Below are 21,994 nucleotides of genomic sequence, written 5' to 3'. Positions count from 1 at the left end.
CATTTCTGTGCCTCTCTCGCTTTGTTTTTGGCTCATAATGCAACAAGTAGTTTCCTTTTTAGCAGAACTGGCCATTATCTGGTATCCAGTACATGCAGTTCCACATTCATGGGTAGTTCCTGAGGTTCAAGATGTACTTTATTCCTCCCCGTAGGGAAATTGAATTGTAGTAGCAGCCTAACATGGATTAATATAACTAGACTAGGTTTTGTATTTACAAAGTATAGAAACAGAATAAATAAATGCAAATAAGATTAGAACGTTATAAGCATATATATACATATTATAAGCATATAAGCTTATAATATGTATATATTAGATGTATATGTATATATACTTTTTTACCCAAAAATATGATTTAACTTTCGGGGTCATTGAGATTCACCCTAACATAACATAAAATGGAGAACAAAAGAAAAGATCATTTCATTTAACTTTTCACCTTTAGATTTAAGGGAATATATTTGTGTATTATGCCAACAGAAAACAAAAATCTTCCCCTTTATTCAGAGTAAACTAGCAGAATCTCCTCAATAATAGTCATATGGGGACATTTCTATGTTTATCCAACATTTAACAATCCCACAATTCTACTTTAAAAGAATAACATGTTAAAAAGCTTTTGAAAATTGAGTTTAGGGGGGGGAAACATAGTTCCGCATGAAATATGTTTTTGATGTAAACATTACGTAAACGCTCGGTGTGCACAAGTCAGTGCGCCCCCACGTGAATAATGGATTTCTCTGTCCAGCTGTTTGAGTAGCGGGTCGAGTTTCCAGTAAGCCTGTATAGATGCTGCGGGTCGTTCCTGTCTACAAGTTGCACAACTTCTCCAAGCGGGTCACAGAGCTTTTTCTTTCGATTTACAGCCTTGAGGTCAGACTGGCCTCTGGGGTCCCACCACAAGTGTCCTTCAAACCCCCCGCCCCTTTGAAATTTAAGGTCAGATCACCAATTTAACCCAGAAAGCCGGTTGATTCGGCGAGCTTTCGGGATTTCACGGACATTTTAAAAGAAAATGCTAACTCATACCCAGATCTGGGGAACGGTGAAACACACGCATTTTTCAGTTCATTTAAGGTACGAAAGAAAGGAAAGATGGTAAGTGGTGCTCTTCCTGTGCTGCAGCAATGTTACCACACGTATAAAAAATGTTGACACATGCACAGTTCCTCTAACAGCCTGTCTTCTTCCTTACAGCTTGGCACCGACTTGTCAAAGTGAGAGTAAAAAATGTGACCTGGGGCAGCAGGAAGTCTGTTACAGATTCAGTTCATGTTGCTCTCGTTTACCAAGAGGAAGTTAGTGATACATGAGTAAAGGCCTTTCGTGGAAGCTAATTAGCTACTAGAAAGGGAAAAACCGCGACAGACGACGGGGCGCGCTGTGTCTGACCCGAACCTCCAAAAGGCGTTTGTAAAATGCTTTTTCAAGTAGAATGAGTATCAAAGGTACTACAGATATCTGTAAAAGGAGAAAATCAACAAATACGCGAATAAATCATGTTAAATTGTCTTGAGGATTTGGCGACATCTGGTGGCTAGCGCACCAAACGAACATCCATGGTCAATCACTTTTTCGAACGTTTGGCGAACCTACGGTGGCCGCCAAGGAACAAAGAGTCGCTGAATCATTAGATCCGCAAATCTTGATCATCTGAAGATGTTGGATGGCTCCGAAGCGAAACAGGTGGTTCAAAACAGGTGAGTCCGGTTACGTCCCTCTTCCTGTCACGTGAACGTGACGCGCAGGTAAACGTTCCATGAGCTGAGGGTGTGTTCAGAGCTTTAGAGCACCGAGGACCTGCTTTAATTCACGTGTTAAGTTGAAATGTTTGGCAACTTGTTGGATTTACGCTCTAATATTTGTGCATTCATGAAATCGACAGTCATATTCACAATTTACCTCAGTCCCGTTATGAACGGTGCCAAATAAAATCGTCAAACATATTTTTGTGCAAATACGGCGCTTAAGCCTGCCTATGTGGGGAAAAAATAATGAAAAATAATTTTTAAGCAAGAACGTTAACGACAAAAAGTCTAGTTCCCAATTAAATAACTGGACAGTCCTCATCTACAGACGCTGGGGGGTGGGGGGGCATGAAACGTCTGCAGTGATGATGATAAAATGGAGATGTTTGCACATGATTGACCAGAGTGAAAATCCGAGCTGCAGCATCAGGGGCCGCTCTGGTTCTGCCTGCAGGAGCGGAGCAGCGCTGCGTACAGGCGTGGGTGAGTCACTCCGGTCTCGGAGGGAACGGTGAAGAAAATGCCCCCTCCCCGGTATCCAGGGACTGAAATAGAAATAAACGCTCTGCATCTGCCTCCCGCATTGCACACTGAGTGGGAGGAAGCAGCAGACGCGCAGAGGCGCTCTCAGCTTCCCCCGCAGTGGCCCCGCTTTCTTCCCTCCATCTTCGGCCTACGTGCTCACACACTCAAGCCCGTGAATGAAATAGTCTTTGTGCATTTTTAGCCTAATTAATGATATTGTGATAGTCTCTCTGAATGAGTAAAGGATAAAAATCAGAATATTGAGGTAAAGTTGTTGGGTTTATTTTGTCTGTTGTAACCGTTCCTGTCCACCAGGGGGCAGGCTGCTGCTGACTAAGACAGGAGGATGGATTCTATAACACTAGTTCATGTTATTAATGACGTCTGTTATACCAATACAGGGTTCAGACCTGGGTAGGTGTTGCTGAGGAATGTAACAGAAAATTACCTGAAAGGGAATGTGTTCCTCAACACTACACAGCATTGACTTCTTTGTCTGATGGGACTGGTAGCAAATTTGGGATCAAATCCAGAGGGAAAAGATTAATAGATGGACTTTGCGCACGTTTGATCCAAGTTGGTGACTCCGCCAAACACAAGTGTCAGAATTGAGGACTTTCCTCCCAGGGCATAAAGGCAAAAATATAGTGGTCACAAGAACGGGAAACACACGCAAGCTACGTTCACACATAACAAATCCAAGTCTGACCAGTGTTTCAGACAGATACTGGCTGGTAGCAGTAGAGCTCAGTTAAAGAGAGCCAGTTTCATCCGTCCATCCATCCATCCATCCATCCATCAAATCAGTCCCAATCTGGGCCGCAGGGGTCCCGCCAGTCACTGGGTGAGACACAGGAATACAGCCTGGACAGGTCACCCGTCCCCAGCGTCCACAGTCACATGACAAACACACACTGACACCAATCTATGTCAGACCATTTCAAACGTACTCTGAAACTGATTAAATGTATTGCATTTCTGTAAAAGACTGCTGTTGAGTCGCTGCATGCGTCAGGGTCGTAGCATTTGCTCCGTTCTCTAAAGCGAGGTTTATGGCTCTCCATCTCCTTCTGGACCGTGTCTCACCATCATCCAGATTCATATTTTCAACAGATGTATGGTCACCATTTCAATGGAAGACATTTATGGTATGTCTCCAGCTGATCTGGGAAGCTATCCATCCCTCCATCCATCCATTATGTGTAAACTGCCGATTATTCCTTGGTTCCACCTCACACCGTAAAATACTGATGTAATTCAAAGCCTGGATGCATTCGTGCTTCGGTCATGGCTTATTTATTCCCTGAAAAACATCAGCCGCCAGGCAGGCTAGGTTGATGTTTGACAAGTCAGAAATATCTCCACGGCGATGGGCCGTTACTGGAGCCGCCAGGAGCTCAAACAAAAGCTCCCATTGTCTTTTGTTTTATCAGTCATCTAATAATAAAGCTGACATCAGGAGAGTGAGTACGTTAGCCTCATTCGTTTGTGTGAACTTTGATATGACTGTGAATGGTATTGGGGTATTAAGCCTAATCGCCGTTGGCTTCGGGCGTAACCAGAACTCAGACATGGATATCCTCCGGGCTACTACGTGACCTGCTGTTGCTCTTAAATGGAGACATTTTGGAGCCACGGCCACTCCACCAGACAGAGACGTGTTATGCGCTAACATAAGAAAGTTGGACGCAAACATGTATCTCAAGGCAGCGTGCACTGATATCACGGTGCCCAGGCTGAGACGGGGGCCGAAACCAGATCTCCATCCTGGCTCCTTCCATCAGAGGCAGGGCCCAGGGCCCAGGCTGTACCCTTCGAGCCACAGCGGCTGGTGCCGGGCTACCTGCAGACGTCGAGAGCAGCAGAGGTTAGAGGAGCTCCTCATTCCAAGCAGCCGTTTGTTTCAGCCCGAGAAAATCTGCAGTGGTATGGTCTACAGGTAGGATAACGAGATACCGATTCAGGGAAAATCACCCACGAGTTGCATAACCTGGGTTTTTCGGGGCTTTTTCTTGTCCTGCTGGAACGGAAATTAGTGTCAGGATAACGAGCAGTCTATATGTCAATTGGCCCGCAAATCACTGGAAATGAGGATTAAAGTTTATCTCCGCTCAGCTGGATCCTCGTCTTCTTTCGTCTCCTGTGCTTTCATCATCTCCTGATGAGACGGGGTCCATCGGTCGCGCAGTGAGACTCTATAATCATTCTCCTGTAATTACACTTTTTTAAGGCATGCCAGGCCACCATCAGTGACCTCGTGTGTTTAATTCTGTGTGTAACATGATCTGGATCATGTAGTTTGGAAAAGACGCTCTCAGTTTTCTTTTGTAGACTCGGTAAATTTGACATAAGCCGTGGAGGTGTGAGAGCCAGGTTAGTATTTGCCGCTCCACCACCATGCTAGGCTAATTGCTATGCTTTCATCTTCCGTGTTAGTGGTCACGTCACCCAGATTTTGATGGAAAACTCAGCCATTGTGTTTACAGAAATGTAAAATTCTGTGTTCCAAAGCCTCAGGGCCAAGTGTGACACGGTTCTCTTGGCTAACAAATGTTCTTTGCGATCAGGTTTTTGGACATTAATTGCTTTTTCACTCACCAAAACAGCAAAATTTACCAGACATTCAACGGGGACAATTTGAAAACTTCTTTTTGGAACCCAGTGATGATTCCCTGTTCTTATTCTCCCCGCTGCATGTCTGCACATTTAAATTGTTAATGTACCGCCCTTCTTTTTTTAAGCTAGTATATAGAAGGTGAAGCAGTTTGTTTTTGCCAAAATAATTGGAGTATTTATTAAGCGAATAACTCTGCGAGGCGTGTCTGTATGTGGTTGTGTCTGCTGTCACTGTCTTCAGGCGTCATTAATTACCCACTACCTCCATCTTCTCAGGTGTCAATCTTTGGGACTGGAGGCGGGAAAGCAACGTGTCCCAAAATGTCAGGCTAATTTCATGTTTTCACCGCTCCCGGTGTCTCATCTGCGCGGATGCTGGCGGAGAATTAACGGCGCTAATTTGACGGTGCATTAAATTTACATGCCGTGGAAATAAACCTGCGGTTTCGTCACTGAAGCACTTTGAGCAGAATGTTCTCCCCGGTGCATTCCGGATGAGCTGTTACCCGGGGCGACACCTGATGCACAGAGCCATTTATCCCGTGTTTGACATTGTGGAGGTGCCTCTAAACATTTCTTTCACACTGAATCTGTAATGGAGTCTTACTCCTTTACTGCATCCTAGATCCCCACTGACATGAGGTGACCTAAACTAGTCTTCTATCGGGTTTGCTCGAGTAAATATGTCACTTTTCATCAGCTTCACTATTAAACACTCGTTTTAGATCAGAAGTCGGAGTCAAAGCGGGACAGTTGGAACGATGGTTCCAATAAGTGTCAGTGTTATAATGGTGGAGGGGGAAATGATGGTGGTGATGGCAGCCGGAGGATGATGATGTTGACCTTGTGCTTTCAGTCACATCCCTCTATTTGTTATCCCCCAGAGTTGCTCCTTCATTGATATTTTGTGCATGCGTGCCGGCCCGGGATGGAAGCGGGGATAACCGTGACCGTGCTGCGCGCAGAGGCAGCGGCGCCTCATTAAAACCGATTAAACAAACCAATTGTTCCTCAGCGGCGGCTGCTTGCAATCGCAGGAGGCTCTCTGCTCTAATCTGCAGTGCCGGTGAAAGGCGTGGGCTTGGCGCGAGAGGGAAATTATGATTAACTGGGGAAAGATGGGGGGGGGGGGTGAAAGCGAGAGTGAGAGAAAGAGGGGATAACAGATGGACAGAAAATGTATGCATGAGGGAGTGCAGAGAACTCAGAGAAGTGAGAGCGAGGGGTGGGCGCTGCAGCAGTGATGTCATAAACGAGGTTTCCCCTGTTATTTCAAGTTTTTCATTTTTACATCATATATTATTTTATATTGGGATGAAAACTATTAAAATATTGATGCTCACATGGCTGCGAATTATATGAAAGAGAAGAGCTAATTATAGAAAGCAGCAATGTGTGTGTGTGTGTGTGTGTGTGTGTGTGTGTGTGTGTTTGTGCTTGCTAGGTATTGAGTTTTAAAATATGCATTCAACTAGTAAAGTGAGGACATTTTGGCTAATCCTCATATATTTAAAGGACTGTTTGAAGGTTAAGACTTGGATTTAAGGTCAGAATTGGGTTTAATTTAGGGTCAGGGTCAAGGTCAATGTTAGGCATTTAGCTGTGATGGTTAGGGCGAGGAGCTGGGGAATGTACCGGTATTATGCACATGTAAGTCTTCACAAATATATAATTAGTGTGTGTGTGTGTGTGTGTGTGTGTGTGTGTGTGTGTGTGTGTGTGTGTGTACGTGGGTGGCATCTCTACATGTTTGGTCTTTTTTATCACTTTACCACTTCCTGTCTATTCCATTAAAGCGTCTGGTGCTGCAGATGTTCTATACTGTGAGAAATCCTCCTGAGTGTTACGTCGCCGTTGATCAGCCATTTCAGGAATCCGCCCACTCACCGTTCGGAGATTCGTGTCTTAGCAACAAAGTTCCGGGACTCTCTCGCAGATTTAATCTGGAGCGATGAAAGCAGAGCGGCCAGGCCTCCAGATGACAGAGTTGCGGTCCACCGGGACCTCCGACTGTGGGGATCCGGTTGACGCTTTTGACCGACATACTTTAAAAAGGGATCAGGAATAAAGTGGCGGCCTCAGGAGGCGATGGTGAGAAGAGGGGGCAGCTTTCATGCGCTGGTTCTGCAGGGTTCTAGTCTGAAAAGTTTTTTTTAAAAGTTTGGTAGATACATGAAAAAATAAAAAAGAGCATTGCACCATTCGTTGCAGAGGGCAGAGGTCATTCTCCTCCACTTTCCAACTTAACGGACCACCAGCAGCATTCTGAGCCCCATCAGAAGAGATCTCCAGGACTCAACGGGAATGACTGAAACACCATAAAACCCAAAAGTAAGACCACTTTCGACCAAGTTCCTCCTCTAGCTCCAGCTCACATCTCCAGCTGGAGTCAGCCTCCCCAGTTGGGAGTAGAGAATAATGGCAGGAGCTTCCGAGCTGATCTCTCAAAGCGTCAGCCCGTTATCAGAAGCAATCGCGGGGACATAAATAAAGCTGCTTTGGCCTCGAGGTCCCTGGAAGCCCGATGAACCGTGAAATCCCGCGCTGTCACATTACAGCTTGGTGGGGGAGGAAGGAGAAGACGCCGAGACGCCTGGGCGCCGTTTGATTCCACCGTTACAGTAATATCTGCTCGGAGAAGCCTGCAGAAGCCTACAGACCTGTAACCGTGCGACTGTTGCTGCAGTGGCGGGCTGAGGCGGAGGAAGCTTATCATGAGCGCATGAAACTTCCTTTAATAAACCATATGGCACCTTAACACTCTGCCTGAGGTGGTCCTCATAACACTTACATTCACAATATACCTCCCCCCTCCCTCTCTTTCTCTCTCTCTTGCTGTGGCGCCTCTGAAAATCACTGCAGTTCTTTCAGCCAGTATACACACACACACACACACACATCATCTCCTCATTCAGCTCTCTCTCACTCTCTCTGTGCACTGCTTTTCGCCTCCTCGCTGCATCTGTCCTCTTCTGCATGGTGAGCTACCATGCATCCTCCTCTCCCCTCTCCTAGCCGCTTCTTCCTTACCGTTCCAGGCTCCCCCCACCAAAGCAGAGCGTCCTCGTCGCAAAGCCGCCGACCATGAATGCCGTGTCACTGCACCCGAGGACTTTGGGGACGGGACAAGACTGGCCTGAGGACAGCCGCCGCTCCCGTTGACATGCGGGCTTTTGCGGGACTCACGCCTGCAGCGTGACACCGCTTGATTCTTCTCTTCAAAGTTGCGGGAGCACACATCGGTCAAGACAGCCCGGACTGTAAGAGCACTTTTATCAGTAGAGAGTCATTTTCGTGTGTGTGTGTGTGTGTAGGGGTGGTGCGCGCCCGTGTGTGTGTGTGTGTGTGTGTGGGTGACAGCTGAAGCAACTATTCCAAGAGTAAATTTGTGTGAGTGCAGTTTATTTCTGCAAACCTTGGCTGCTCTGTGAATGCATGACCTTATTTTTAAGAAGCGAGAGGTTGCCTCTCAATGCATGCGTGTGTGTACGCGTGCGTGCCTCGAGTGTATTCATCACCCAGAGCTCGACTCTGTGGTTCAGCGTTACTCTCCACACTCCAGGTGTTGGACTAAAAGGATTAGAGCCATGGTTAGAGGGTACGAAAACACCCACCGCTCTTGGCTGCTTGACAGCCTCGCAGATACATTTAAGGAGTCCCAAATAAAATAAACTATAGAATAGTAAAAGCGCTTAAAAGTGAATGTCAACGCCACCCTCCTGTAACGTGTTCCTTGGATGAATGCCTACACACTATCACACTCCCTCCAAAATGAAAGGAAAATCCTTTTTTTTAGCTTTTCTCTAACAGTCATGTGTGAAATGATCACCATTCAGAATCCAGATCTCGAGGAAAAAACTCCCCCCCCACTCGACGCCCCCAAGGCACACAGCATGTTCTCACACGCGTCGCGCTGGCTGACAACATGCAAACTAACACAGAAACAGGCTGAGAAGTTTTTTTCAACGCACGCGCCACGTTTCATCTGGACCTCAGCTGACTAGCTGGTGCTAAGTGTGATCCAGACTCGAGCGTCGGATTCGCGGAGAAAATAACTGCTGTCGCTGCCGCTTCATGAAGGAAGACGGCATGGTGTGTTAAACGAGACGTATCTTCCCCACCTGCGTCACACACGTGTTCTTCTTCTGCTTCTCTCTTTTCAGCAACACCTCTGTCTCACCCGACCGAGCTTGATGAATTGTCAGACCGAGACTCCTGTCCTTCGTGAGGAAATCTGAATTGTTTCCCCCTTCTCCCATCACTCCCTGCTGTGGTTCCCCTATGAGCCTCACCAGCACCCACCAGGACCGGCTAGGACCGAGCGAAGGCCCCTCAGACACAAAGTTAACCCTGTAAGGAGCCGAGCAGAGCCCCGCGCGGAGCCGCGTCGCCATCAGTCATGCAGGTGTCCTTTGCGTGCACCGACCACGGGCTAAAGGCCCCGCGTAACGGCGAGCACAACAAGCAGAACGCCACCAGCCCTAACTCGACCAGCCAGGCCCGCGCCCGTTTCCGCACGGTGGCGCTGATCGCGCGTAGCCTGGGCTCCTTCACCCACCGCTACCACCACAATCTCAAGGAGTCCACCGCCAAGCTCACCGGCATGAAGTACCGGTACGTAGACCGATGGTGGTGCGAAAAAAGAAAAGGTGTGTTCAGTTTGCTATTATTTTCTCTCCCCTGAACACCTGCCTCAGGTCTGCATGTGAAACTATAATAATTTAATAACATTTAGGAAACTGGAGAAAGAACCTCGAGGGATATGTGAGCTGTGACAGGTGATGTGTGGGCTAGTGTGTGTGTGTGTGTGTATTTGTGTGTGTATGTCTGTGTGTGTTTGTATGGCTGCATATTGAGTATCAGAATTCTCATTGTCTTTACAGAGTGGGGCCATTTTGGCTGGTCCTCACAACTTCAAAGGTTGAGATTAGAGTTGGGTTTAGGGTTGGGGTAGTTGACATGGTCTCCACAAAGATAGAAATATGAGCATGTGTGTGTATGTGTGCGCATAAGTCTGTGTGTGCAGATTTTTTGGGCAATCTTTCAAGATTGTGTGAATGATTTTATTTTCTGTTTTTTGAGGATTTGAGGACGCAATGACAGGTCTGATCTTCTAGTCTCTATGTAAATGCCACGCTGTCCACTGGGAAATGCGGGCTGAGTCATAAAAAGTCAACATTTCTGTGAAAAATACTCCAAAGGAATCCTGAAAGCGATTCTGGCAGCTGTTCCAGCTGTTTGCACTCGCACACTCTGAGAAAATTCCTCTGAATGCAGATTTCTTCCTATTAAGGAGCTTGATCTGGGTAAAGTGTGAGAGGAACGCCGAGGCGAGCTCTCTGTGTGTGTCTGTGTGGGAGTTTCAACAAGTCCGGGCCGAGTAAACAGTCCTCTGTTATCTCGGTGAGTGGGTTCTTGACCCAGACCGTGAGAGCAAAAAAAAAAAAAAACCCAGAATTTTCACCTCAAACTCCTTAACTTGCTGGGGAGGGTGACATCATCGCTTACAGGAGCCGAGGGAGGCTGAATCAAAAGTTGGCGGCAAACGAGGGCAAGAAATGATGTAATTAGAGATTGAGTGGAAGGGAAAATTGGGACAGGCGGGTCAATTCTGAGAAAAGTGGCAATTAGCCCAACGTCGGGAGATCAGATGCGCGCCAGCTAAATGTGGCATGTGCGTGATCATCGTGCGATCGCATCTTGTTCCCACAACAGCATTGAAATATCTGGTTTCTATCTGTCCCCAGCTCTAGATTCTTTAGATTAGCGTTAGAAAACGTCTTTGATTAAAGTGTTTGGTGGGGAGGTATAATGGGGCAGAGATCCAAAGATGCTGGAGTAACGTTAGCAGTGATGTCATACATGCGCACATCGCTCACGCTGGTTGCAAACAGGAGGATTTGTTCATCTTTAAAGCTGCGCCTCCGAGCAGGTGGAGGATATTAGCTGTAAAGCTTCCTCCGAGCCGTGAGCAAATCCCTCGCCTACCACAGGGAAACAAACGGATAAAATCCCGGATAAGAAGAAAACACGTCTTCCGTATTCTCCCTTCTTCTCTGCACTTGTCAAATGCTCCCATCAGTAACTTTAGCTCCTCCATTTTTTTTCTCCTGAATCTGAGGTTCCATTTAGCCACTTGTGTCACTTCAGATGCTACCTGACATGAAATCTTCTAAAGGCGTCGCTATGCTACTGCGTAGCTCAGTCTGCTATTGCGTAGAAGTCTTTCAAGTGGGGATTTTTGCGCGTGTGTGTGCGTCACCGTGGAAATATGTGAAGGCGTATCGAGTCAGCACAGAAGAGTGAGTGAGCGGAAACTAATAATACCACCATCTGCAGCATTTTGGTTGTCATGGCGATCCAGATATAGTGTGGTTCTACTTTTTGGTGTCCAACTAGAGCTGATGGTCTCACCGCCCCTCCGTACCAGCAGGAGAAGAGATTTGACAGGCCTGGATGGTCCGGGGAGATTGGCACCTGGTCGGTCCGGGAATGTTGGGAATCCATTTAGTGATGGTTTATCGTAGTCCAGCAGGAGCTCCATCTACAGAGAACTGGAATGTTTAATAACGCTCAAATCGTTTTTCGTTGCTCACCAAACAGCTAGCAAATGTCGTCCATCTCTGTTCAATTAGTTTGCAAAAAACGTTACCCGTCGGCTTCCCAGCATTCCTGGATGAGTCCACGGTGCCTTGAAGCTTTATCCCTTTAACTAAACACATTTCCCTCTTTCGAGTCCTTTAATCATGTGATGAGCAATCGTAATTAACTCCAAAATAGTCACGGAATTGAGTTTTAGTTCATGCCATCATTAATCTGAATTTTAAATTATATCTTTGTCTCTAATGAGAGAAGTGTTGTGAAATAATTGCCAGATGATATTACAATAATTTGTAACATTAATGCACAGCGAAGCAGCATAAACCATTGGGGTGCTCATCTGTTCCACCAACAACAGAACTGGTCAAAGTAATACTGGCTGCAAAAAAAGTGCATTACCTTACGTGACCACTAGAAGTCCAAAACACAGGCGACCATATCATCAGGCTAAAACTTTAGGTTATTGAGTGAGAGTGGAAAAAAAACACCCAGGAGCTGCTAAAGTACAGAAAGTAAAAGTGAGCAGCAGAATCACCAGCACAGACAGCAGGGGGAACTGCGGCAGCCGCGGCGCAGATTAATTAGACCTCCTAAAGCCAGCGCAATATGAGCTATTTTGTGATAGCGATCGGTGGTGGTTATTGTCTCTGTACGGGCAAAATGATAAATCAGCACCTATGGTGATGCCGAGCTGAAAGTACAATGAAATTCTTCTGGTTTATATTTGTTTTGGAAGTTTTTTTCCCCTTTGTTTTTATTGAAAAAGTCAATCAATGCAAGATTACAATAACGGCGACTCTTGCTGTTTTCTCCCAGAATGCATCGGGAGTTCTGCTGTCTTTGTGAGCTTCAAGTCCCACCCCAGTCTCCGTATGTGCGCGACTACAGTCGACAGACCAACGGACACTACCCTCTCAGATCTCCCGTTTGGATCCACATTTGGCAAAGAAAATCTAAAATTCATCGTTCCACTTGATGTGGCGCTCTAATGGTTCGAGGCAAGAATGTTGCACAACAGCAGCCCTGGAGGTCGACTCTTGCCTGATGACCAAACAAGGCTGTTCTCTAGGCAGAATGCTTGTCAAACACTTTTGCTTTTTAATTAAAGGCCACTTCCTACTTCCAGCTAATTGATTTCCCTAAGCCTAATGGATTTGTAATCAGGTTGCTTCGCAATCCCAGATTGCCCTGCAAACTTTAAACACAGAATTTTAAGTAGTAAACTTGCACTGAATGAAAATCATCATGTTTAGATACCTTTATATCTACTGACGAGGCTGTTATCCCACTAAAATAGGGTTACGTTACGGTCGCCATGTTGTGTTGCCGGAGCGTTTGTTTCGTTGTACGCCAGAGGGGGGAAAAAACAAACAGCACGGTGTCTAGAAAAGCGCACGACATGTTTCCCATCATGCCTGAATGAATGTTTTTCACTGTGTCCAATCATCAACCACTTCAGATCTGCCCACACATTTATTTTTTTGTTCAGGATCAACCCAAAGGCCACTAGTTCTCACTCATTTGTCCCTGCCTCAAATGCAACCCTTCTTCCATTACCCATCAGTCACGCTGTGCTGCGAGATTACTGTCGTGCTCCTGCGTTCCCTGGCGCCGTGCGCCAAATAAAATATGGGTCAGGCTTAAAAATCCAAACTTTTTTTTTGTGTGTGCCTGTCACACACCTGCCTGCAGGGGGCGTACTGTCATTCCTGGTTTCCTATTGGCTGCCTTTGGAGCGTTTTTTGCAGTAGACTGGGTCTAGACAGGCCATTCTGACCTGGCAGCTTCATTGGAATTTTCTTTTGGAAAACATGTCCACAGCACTGCATCTAACATAAGGAGAGTGGTGGGAACAGAGGGGGCGGATGTTTAATCCCTCTGACCACGAAGGGTGGCTTGTGTGGGTTTGTTTACTCTGCATTAATCCTCGGGAAGGGGGGGGTTGGTTAATGTCCTCAGTCACAATCTTGACTGAGGTCTCACCCGGCTGGTATGAATTTGCGAATGTGCGTTTTCGCTAAGATTCAGCAAGTTGCTGATGAGATCATTTTCTTTTCTTACTGGAGACCCATTGAGGCTAAAATGTGCTACACACAGCAGCATCTCGCAGGATGCTCATAAGTGCTGACAGGTTTGTGTGTGGGGGCGTCGTCAAATGACTCATTTGTCATTTTACTTCCAGGCTTCTTTTGGGGCGCCATCCAAGCATGAGGGGTCGAGCCGCGATGGCGGGCTTGCTAACTTGCCCGCGCTCAAGTTTGGAATCTTCATTTCACCAGCCACAGCACAAAAAAAAAAAGAATACTGTCTTTGCAAATAAGCAAAAGTGTTTTTCAGCCAGAATTGAATAACTCATTGCTTGTTAGTGTTTCCCAGATCGTCAGCTTCACTTTTTAAAAATTGGCTTTTGCAGATCAGAGCGTCTTTCTTTTTACTGCTAAATATCTCTTTGTTCCAGATGCTGGGGAAGCAGTTACTTTTGAAACAACTTAAGTCAACACAGTAACAGCATACAATGGAGCAATTATGCGTTCTAGTATAGCGCAACCTGGGGGTCGTGACCCCAAGCAGGGTCGATAGATCATAAGGACAAAATAAATTACCTATAAAAGAAGGAATGCAAGTCTAAATGCATGCTCATTAGGATGAATGAAGACTCCTGTACGTGCCTTGCAATGGACTGGTGACCTCGAGCTAACTAAATGGACATACTGGGGTGATGGTGTTGGCGGTGATTAACAGGATGTGATGGAAAAAGTATAGATCGGAATCTAAGAGCAGATCCGATAGAAGCCCACCAGAAACCAAGACAATTGCACAGGTTTGGAGATGAATGCAAAGCATCTGTGAGCTGGAAGACGGCATTTGTTTAAAGACGGCATATGTCTGCAGAACAAGATGGTAGCGAGGCTTGTTTACTTTGGAGGATTTTAATTAGCGTTGCGAATCTGTCAAAAAGCCCACTCTGGACAGGCGCCTCTGCCCAGGCTGCTTCTCATCATGGGCAAAATACAGGTTGTAGCACACTTTATCTCACAGGCCGGTTTAAATGAACACCACTAGCTGCACTAAGGGCGTACACACACACACACACGCACGCACCAGCTCATTATTTCAGTGGGCTTTGACACAAATCGATTTAGCGACGGAGGGCGAGCGTGATCATGAGAGGCGGCTCGGGTTTTCCTCAATGACGCCTGACCGAACCCACGCCTGAGCACACTTCCATCAGCTGCACAGAAGTGCCGCCCCTCCCCCACACTTTTACAGACCACTGATCCAACTGGGAAATGCAGATTTAAGAGCACATCCCAGCAAGATCGGCCTCCAATTCTCGTCCGAAAAGCTACATAAGCGAGACGAATACCCCAGAGTCGCTGCGCTGTGTCTAAATACTCCCGTTTCTGCAATTCACCACTTTCATTTTGGCAGCTCAGCTGAAGTAATAACTTGAAGACTGATGCTTCTCCATGTTGAACACCTAATTGAATTGGCTCAGGGCGCAGTTCGATCGCATGGGCTCGGATTAGTCTCCATTCCTCTTGACGGGGCACAGGCCATGAGTTGTCAGATATGTGAAAATGTCTGCGCCCCCCGCCCCCCCTCCACTCTTTTACAGCCTCATTCAATGAAATGAGCGAATGCTAGCAATCCCCATGACCGAACTTTCTGCTCATACCTGTGTCGGGCTGAGGCGTTCTGCTGCCTCAGTCAGGGGGTGTGGTTTTTGTGGCTGCGAGCACATCTGTGGCTCTGTCAAACAAGCATATCTCATTGCACAGCTCTTCCTTCATTCACTCTCCTTCCTGAGTCCAGGTGGCCTTTGCAGGGGCTGATCTCTAAGCCTGCAGCACACACACACCTGCCATGGTTGCAGGGAGACCGATCTGAGCTCAGGGTCCCCTTCTCTGCTGGGCGGTGATCACGAAATTGCAGGGGAGAGCTGAGACTGGTTGAGATCAGCTGGATCCAAGTGATCTGCTGGAGTCCTTCATGGCGAGGTGAGCTCAGCTAATGAAGGAGCGCTAATCTAAACTCCAGCGGTCAGTGAGGTGTGGCTGCATCTTGTGGGAAAAGGTAATAACGGGCACAGGGAGGATTAAAGCGCTCCTGCTGTAGGATGTCAGGCTTGTCAAAAAAGTGCCCCAGACGTGCCGCTGGCGCAGAACAGGAGGTAATTGTATTTTTTGAGCGATGACAGTGCTTTTCAGAGGCTTCAGGGTCTTCATATATAAGAGAGAGACACTGGTGGGATAAATCATCCGCAAATACCGGCTGCCCGCTTCATCTGCTTTTGTTATTGTTAGATCTGGCGTATTTTGAGCACAATTGATTTTCATCCAATGTTATCTGTACAATAAAAGTGTTTTTCTGTTTGTTATGGACTTTTTCAAGATTGGGTCGTAGATTTTTGTGGTTGTTTACACCGAAGAGGTCTGTGCGCCCAGAGCAGAATGTGCAGAATTACAGAAAAAAGTGACTCGTAATGTGTGTTTTTTTTTTATTTTGCAGAAACCTGGGGAAATCTGGCTTGCGTGTCTCCTGTCTGGGACTTGGTGAGTATATTTAATTAGCATCAAGAGGCAAATGTGTAATGATTTCACGAGCATTCAGGCGCAGCTCATTACTTATGTTTAACAGGAAAAACAAGAGCCAGGCAGAGAAAAGCTAATTCGCTGGATCATTTTTCATTGTTTTAAACCTCATACATCCTTCAGAACAAAGCTGTTTACAGCACAATGATACCCATTCTGTTAATATTGAATTAATAGCCAAGCTGCTTCTCAATTATCTGGTCAAGCCGAGCAGACTGTAAACAGTGATTTATCTCAAAACTGCTCAATTGTGTTGATGTAAATATCTGTGTGCCATGTTTTACTTGCACTAAATCATGTTAATGCCTGACTGGGTGCTGCAGGCCTGATGATGGTAAATCGATGTGAGTGAACCCTCCGGCTCGCTGATTGATGAGGGCATCGATTCCTCCGCACGTCTGTTTACAGTCGGCCGTATTATTGTCTCGTTTGAATAATCTAATTGTTTGACAATCGCTCACCACTTTGAAGGATGCGCTTGTGCGATTCCTCCAGACTGAGAACACAACATCGATGTCGCCGAGCATCACGCCCCAGGCCAACCGCAAAGACTTTCTTTGCAAAGACTCCGAAAGCGTCATTAGTTTTGAATTTAGTAGCTTCAGCAGTTCACCTTCAACAGCTCAGAGTTTTGATGCTATTGAATGTTTGAGTGTAGTTGTGCGCAGTCGACTAATCACATTAATGGAGATAAATGTTCACACAGGCTTAAACCCACCCTGTTGTGCGCTGTGGATGCAACACGCAACTTGGTAAACATGTTCCCAGGGTTTCAGGCAACAATAAATTAAATAAATACATTCATTCTTCATGAGCGCAGGACAATATTATGTGTAAAAAATGCTAAGCTTGCTAAGCTAACTCGCTGCTCCTTCATAAAAATAGCAAATTGCCGAGAGTGACATTAACCTTTGAAATTAAACTAAATTAGCATTTTCCAATGCATGAAACTTTTCAAGCTGCCTCATTCAAAATAAAACTGGACTTTAATTGACAGCTCTTTAAAACAGCTATGTGCTAATGTGCTACCCTGGTGCTGCATTTTGCTTATTACTGGGGGTCTGTAATGAATGTGACAGCTCAGATAACAGACACTGAGATCTGAGAGTTTGGCTCCTTTCTCTTTATTACACCATCGAAGTCTCTGTTGATGTGTGTGGATCTGAGATGATCTGAGCTAATGTTACTCATCTGCTCCGTTAGCTTTAGACAGCTGACGGGGGCCGTCTCTCTGTCACTGTCAGATCGTTAAAGGCCGCTGAGGGGATTGAGGAATATAAAGGTTAATCCAGGGCCACACGCTGTTTAAAAGGCCACACGGGGCTCTAAAGATGGCAGCAAGATGAAGGAGATAGCAGCAGGACTCTCTGCTCCTTTTCCAATTTCCTCCAAGATTTGTTTCAATGTCCTCCTTTGCATAGCTGACCTTTCCTCTCTTCAGCAACAGATGATCATTTCAATAACTGATTCACAGATGCTCCTGCCTTTTGCTTCGGCTAATATCAGTGGCATCATCACCGACAGAAGAGGAAAACATAAAGTCCTCGCTCATCGGGCTGTACGCGCTCTTATATGTAGGTTTGAAGGCGACAGCTGAAAGTTGAGTGAACTGATCCGACGTTCTCACTCGGCGAACACACCAAAGATCTGCAGACTTGAGGAAACATACTGGAATTAAAATCCCTCCCCCCAGGTCTTGATATCAGAACACTGCTAATTAATTCGAACAATGCTTCCGCTACTTTACTGTCACGCGTGTACATGCATCTGTAAAATGTCAGTAATTTGACTGTTAATGCTTGTTTCTGCCCCTGCACTCAACCTTGACATTTGGTTTCCATGGCTTCGAGAGGGGGGCTATTTGTCATGTCTCAGTGCCAAAAGGTCAACGCATCCTTTTAAAGCTTGGTTTTGTTCCTTCAACAGGCACATGGGTGACATTTGGAGGGCAGATCTCTGATGAGGTAGGTCATCGTTCACCTATCGCTTTGACTTTAGTCACAGAGATTAAGGGGCCTTGACAGTGCGGCTGGAAGACCCCTGTGGGAGCCATTAACATGCTGGGTGGTGAAATGGCGTCAAGGGATCACGTCGTTCAATCTGCTATTTATTTTGCTAAATAACAGCTGTCCGTTCAGTCCCTGATGGCTTCGCCGAGGTCAGATCGCTGTCAGATGCGATGAAGGCCTCCTTGATGCCTCGATGCGGCCTTGGAGGTGCAGGGAGACGTCTCGTTACTGTCTGACACAAGTGGAGGCGCACAAACACACAGCGGGAGCGAGGATTCGTTCATCATAATTGATCTGGCGTTTCCACGTAGGCTTCCGAAACTGGAAGTGGGTCAGGGCGGCGCAACACGTAAACAACCCGAGCCAACTCGCAGCTCCTACAGATCCCAGAAAACACGTTTATTCTTCTTATGGGAATATCCACCACTTCCCTTTGAAGTGCAGCTCTGCTCGTATTTATAGACTGACGAGAGCGGTCTTCTTCTTGTCCGCGCCAGGTGGCGGAGCAGCTGATGACTATCGCCTACGAGAGCGGGGTCAACCTCTTCGACACGGCAGAAGTCTACTCTGGGGGGAAGTGAGTAATGGTTCCACATCCTGTCCGTCACATACTAAGACATGCGACATTAAGAGAGGTCCAAGGACAATGTGTGACTCTTTACGCGATTTGCATAATCTGATTCATGACTGGAGGCTCGCCGTGATGTTCACAGCTCTACGGGCTCGGCCATTGTCTCTGAATAATGGGAGACAGGCTGCAGCTGTGAGAGCAGGAATCTTCATTAAATGGTTGCCAGGGAAATTAACGCCTGCCGCGCTGCAAGCCACTTCAACTTCTGCTCCTTTTGATCACGTTTTCAGGCAGATGTGTATCAGATCGTCATGCTTACATGCTCTTAGAAACAACAGCCCTCGATATAATCGCATCACTTTGTTTTTTTTTATTGCTTTTTTTATTATTATTCCTTTCAGAGCAGAGATAATCCTGGGCAACATTATCAAGAAGAAGTGCTGGAGGTAAATTTCTGGACTGGGCATATATCCACAGTATGAACGTGTGTGTTTTGTGGGGAAAACTGATGCCATGAGTTCTGTAGGCGACTGCAGGGAGTGCTTGACGATGGTTTGTGCACATAAAGCTGTGTTTCAAACTGCAAATAACACTGAAATCCTGATCTTTAAAAAAAAAAAAAAAATTTGAAAGAAATTTGTATTTAGCTGAATGGAAACAGACAAGTTAAGTTACCTTTGAAAACTTAACTTTCATTTTTCCGTCCATGAATTTACCTTTTCAAGTCCGACTGGAAGATGATGAGGTTTTGCCACAACAAACCTTATTTATTTTGTTGTGTCCAGGCTGTATTAATATTTTAAACACAACAGTCGCGTGTGCTTTTTGAGCCTTGTATATCTGCAAGGTACATAATTCTGAAATAAATTTATTTAGTTATGAGGCTTTTTCACACTTGCTCGAGGGTTGTGGACCTTCTGTTGGAGTCATCATAACTGTATTTATTACAAACAAAAACACCCGCCATTGCACACTTTCGAGACAGAATTTGCTTTCTTTTGCATTTATAATTCATATGCAGGCTAGCTGACTCTATTTTTCCTTTTTTATGAAATGGGGTTATTTTTCCGAGGCAGTTAACATTTTCATAATGTAACGTGGCCCCGTTATCATTTTCTCGAGTTCAATTTATATGTACATATATATACAACAAGGCCCAATTAAATGGAAGATTGCACACACACTTGCACACACACACACACACAGGCATGGGGGTGCTCACAAAAACAGAACTACAGATCTGAAGTCCGTTTCATGGCCTTTTTATTTCTGTCTGTGTCCCTCAGGAGATCCAGTCTGGTGATCACTACAAAGCTGTACTGGGGTGGAAAGTAAGTATTCGGACCGGTGTGTATGTGTGTATGTGTGTCCGTGTGTCTGTGTGCCTGTGTGGGTCCAGAGTGCTTCCTCCTCAGATGCTGTCCTCACCGGCAAAAAGCTGCTCACTCAAACATGCCTGCAGCCAGAACAACTGGATCAAATATTTTACAGCAGCTCTGTCCACGCAGGCACAGAACACTCCTGTGTGCTTCTCATTTTAGCATCAGATGCAGATCAGTGGAGGAGAACTCAGGTCTGATTGTGTAGATTTCAGTTAACTGATCCACTGCCTATAATGCTCCGTGAAAAGTGTGAAGAAATCCACCAGCCGCTGTCATTTCTTTCATATAATTCCACTTTAACGCTGGTTTGTATGAACAAAATAGCACCTGATAATGAAATGGTGTACCAATTAGCTAACAGATCAACTGGAGTGCAAACAAAGAATTCAGAGGTGCGCTTGTGGAGGAATGTCTGCGTGAGTGAACAACAACCAGCACAAAGTCTTCACCCTCACTGTTTCAGGTGAAAGGTGCTTTATTTGCTCATTTGTTGACAGCAGCTCTGAGGGGGAACTGCAGACTGCGTGATTAGCTCGTTGCCTTTACATGCAAGAACAACAAAGTAGGAGCATCAGTGGGTTGGCGCCTTTGCAAGCAGTGTTTTGCATGTCGCAGCAGCTAGGCTGGAGAACACTGTCAGCACCAAATTATATGCTACTATTTAGAACACAAGTACTGCTAATCTAGGACATATAAAACAAGCGGTAGGGACTGATTGGCTGTGACCCGGTCTCCAGTTTTTCCACAAAGCTACAAGTAATCCTCAGTCTCAATACCCTCTATAACACAAACTGGGATTTTTCTTCGTTGCATTTGTTATTTCCAGTAGGATGTTGTCGAGTGTATGCAAACTGGCTGTGGACTGGTGAAATACCAGTAAAGCAGTGGCACAATCTGTTCCTAAGCTGCAGACACACAGAGTCCCGAGTGGGTGGAATTCTGTCCAATGATTTGTTGGTGCTTTGCTATGCGAGCAGTTGTTTGGCATAGTTGACGATCTAATTAAAATCACGACAGCCATTTCGGTGTGCGGGTGCGTGTGTGTGTGTGTGGCACATGTGTGGAGATCCCCGTTATTGCCCTTCTCTCCCTCTTCTGTTGCAGGGCAGAGACGGAGAGAGGCCTCAACAGAAAGCATATCATTGAAGGTAATTTTCCCTCTCCTCCGCTTTGTCCTTCGTGTCACCCCATCACTCACAAGCCCGCTGTTCTTGGCTAATCTCACACTGTTATCTCTTCTCCTCGCTCCTCTTTCTTCACTAAACTCGCCGTCTTTGATTTTGCATCCTGCTGAATCTGACGGTTGCGTTCACCACTGGTGCATCGAACCAAAACAGCTGTCTGTGTGTGTTCTTGTATTCACAACACATCAAATACTGAAATACTCATTCTACTAGCAAAGTGAGGACATTTTTTGCGCAGTGGGGCCATTTGGGCCTGTTGTCACAAATTCATAGAACTATTTGAGGGTACAGACATGTGTTTAAGGTTGAGGTTATTGTTAGGGGGTTAAATGGGATGCTAAGGTTAAGAGCTGTGTAGGGTATTATGTCTATGAAAGTCTCCACAAAGATAGAAAAACAGGGTGTTTGTGTGTGTTTCCACAAGTGTCTTTTCAAGATCAGAGATCTACAAACTCATCCAGTGCACCACTATGTAAATGTCTCATATCCACATCCCATTCTTTTCCCCTAACATCTGGCCGGTCTGTCCGTAGCGCAGTGCACCTCCTGCATGACTCAGCTCCCTCTCTCACCATTAACATTCACCACACTCCTCTGCAACTTTCTCAGCAGCACGAGGAAGGGGGGAAGGAGGGTGCGAAGGAGGCAAATATGGTCTGCAACACTCAGGAACAAGCAGACGGAGTCACTGATCATAGGCTAAGTCCCGCGTGCTCGTCACCGCGGGCTAACTAACTTACTCCGATACCTCATTCCTTACT

At 46.0% G+C, this 21,994-nt stretch overlaps 1 protein-coding gene across 6 annotated transcripts in view; it reads left to right on the top strand.

Moving 5' to 3' along the window:
* The first annotated feature begins 2,215 nt into the window (after nucleotides 1-2,215).
* kcnab1b (potassium voltage-gated channel subfamily A regulatory beta subunit 1b) overlaps nucleotides 2,216-21,994 on the top strand; it is a 26,519-nt gene continuing 6,740 nt past the window's right edge. The window contains exons 1-9 of one of the 6 annotated variants that reach the window (XM_057057789.1): nucleotides 2,216-2,234; nucleotides 7,931-8,152; nucleotides 9,056-9,506; nucleotides 16,005-16,048; nucleotides 18,014-18,051; nucleotides 18,594-18,673; nucleotides 19,069-19,113; nucleotides 19,954-19,998; nucleotides 21,154-21,197. In XM_057057789.1, the coding sequence (XP_056913769.1) occupies nucleotides 9,292-9,506; nucleotides 16,005-16,048; nucleotides 18,014-18,051; nucleotides 18,594-18,673; nucleotides 19,069-19,113; nucleotides 19,954-19,998; nucleotides 21,154-21,197 (511 nt within the window). In that variant the 5' untranslated portion in view covers nucleotides 2,216-2,234; nucleotides 7,931-8,152; nucleotides 9,056-9,291. Of the gene's footprint in view, nucleotides 2,235-3,769; nucleotides 4,216-7,103; nucleotides 7,224-7,754; nucleotides 8,153-9,055; nucleotides 9,542-15,206; nucleotides 15,494-16,004; nucleotides 16,049-18,013; nucleotides 18,052-18,593; nucleotides 18,674-19,068; nucleotides 19,114-19,953; nucleotides 19,999-21,153; nucleotides 21,198-21,994 lie in introns of those variants that run through there. The other 5 variants (XM_057057787.1, XM_057057788.1, XM_057057786.1 and 2 more) reach the window with 5 other exon arrangements.

This window comes from Takifugu flavidus, chromosome 15 (genome assembly GCF_003711565.1).
Source record: "Takifugu flavidus isolate HTHZ2018 chromosome 15, ASM371156v2, whole genome shotgun sequence".
Classification (NCBI taxonomy): Eukaryota; Metazoa; Chordata; class Actinopteri; order Tetraodontiformes; family Tetraodontidae; genus Takifugu; species Takifugu flavidus.
Note: the sequence above shows the minus strand (reverse complement) of the source record. Positions and strands in the feature narration are given on the sequence as shown.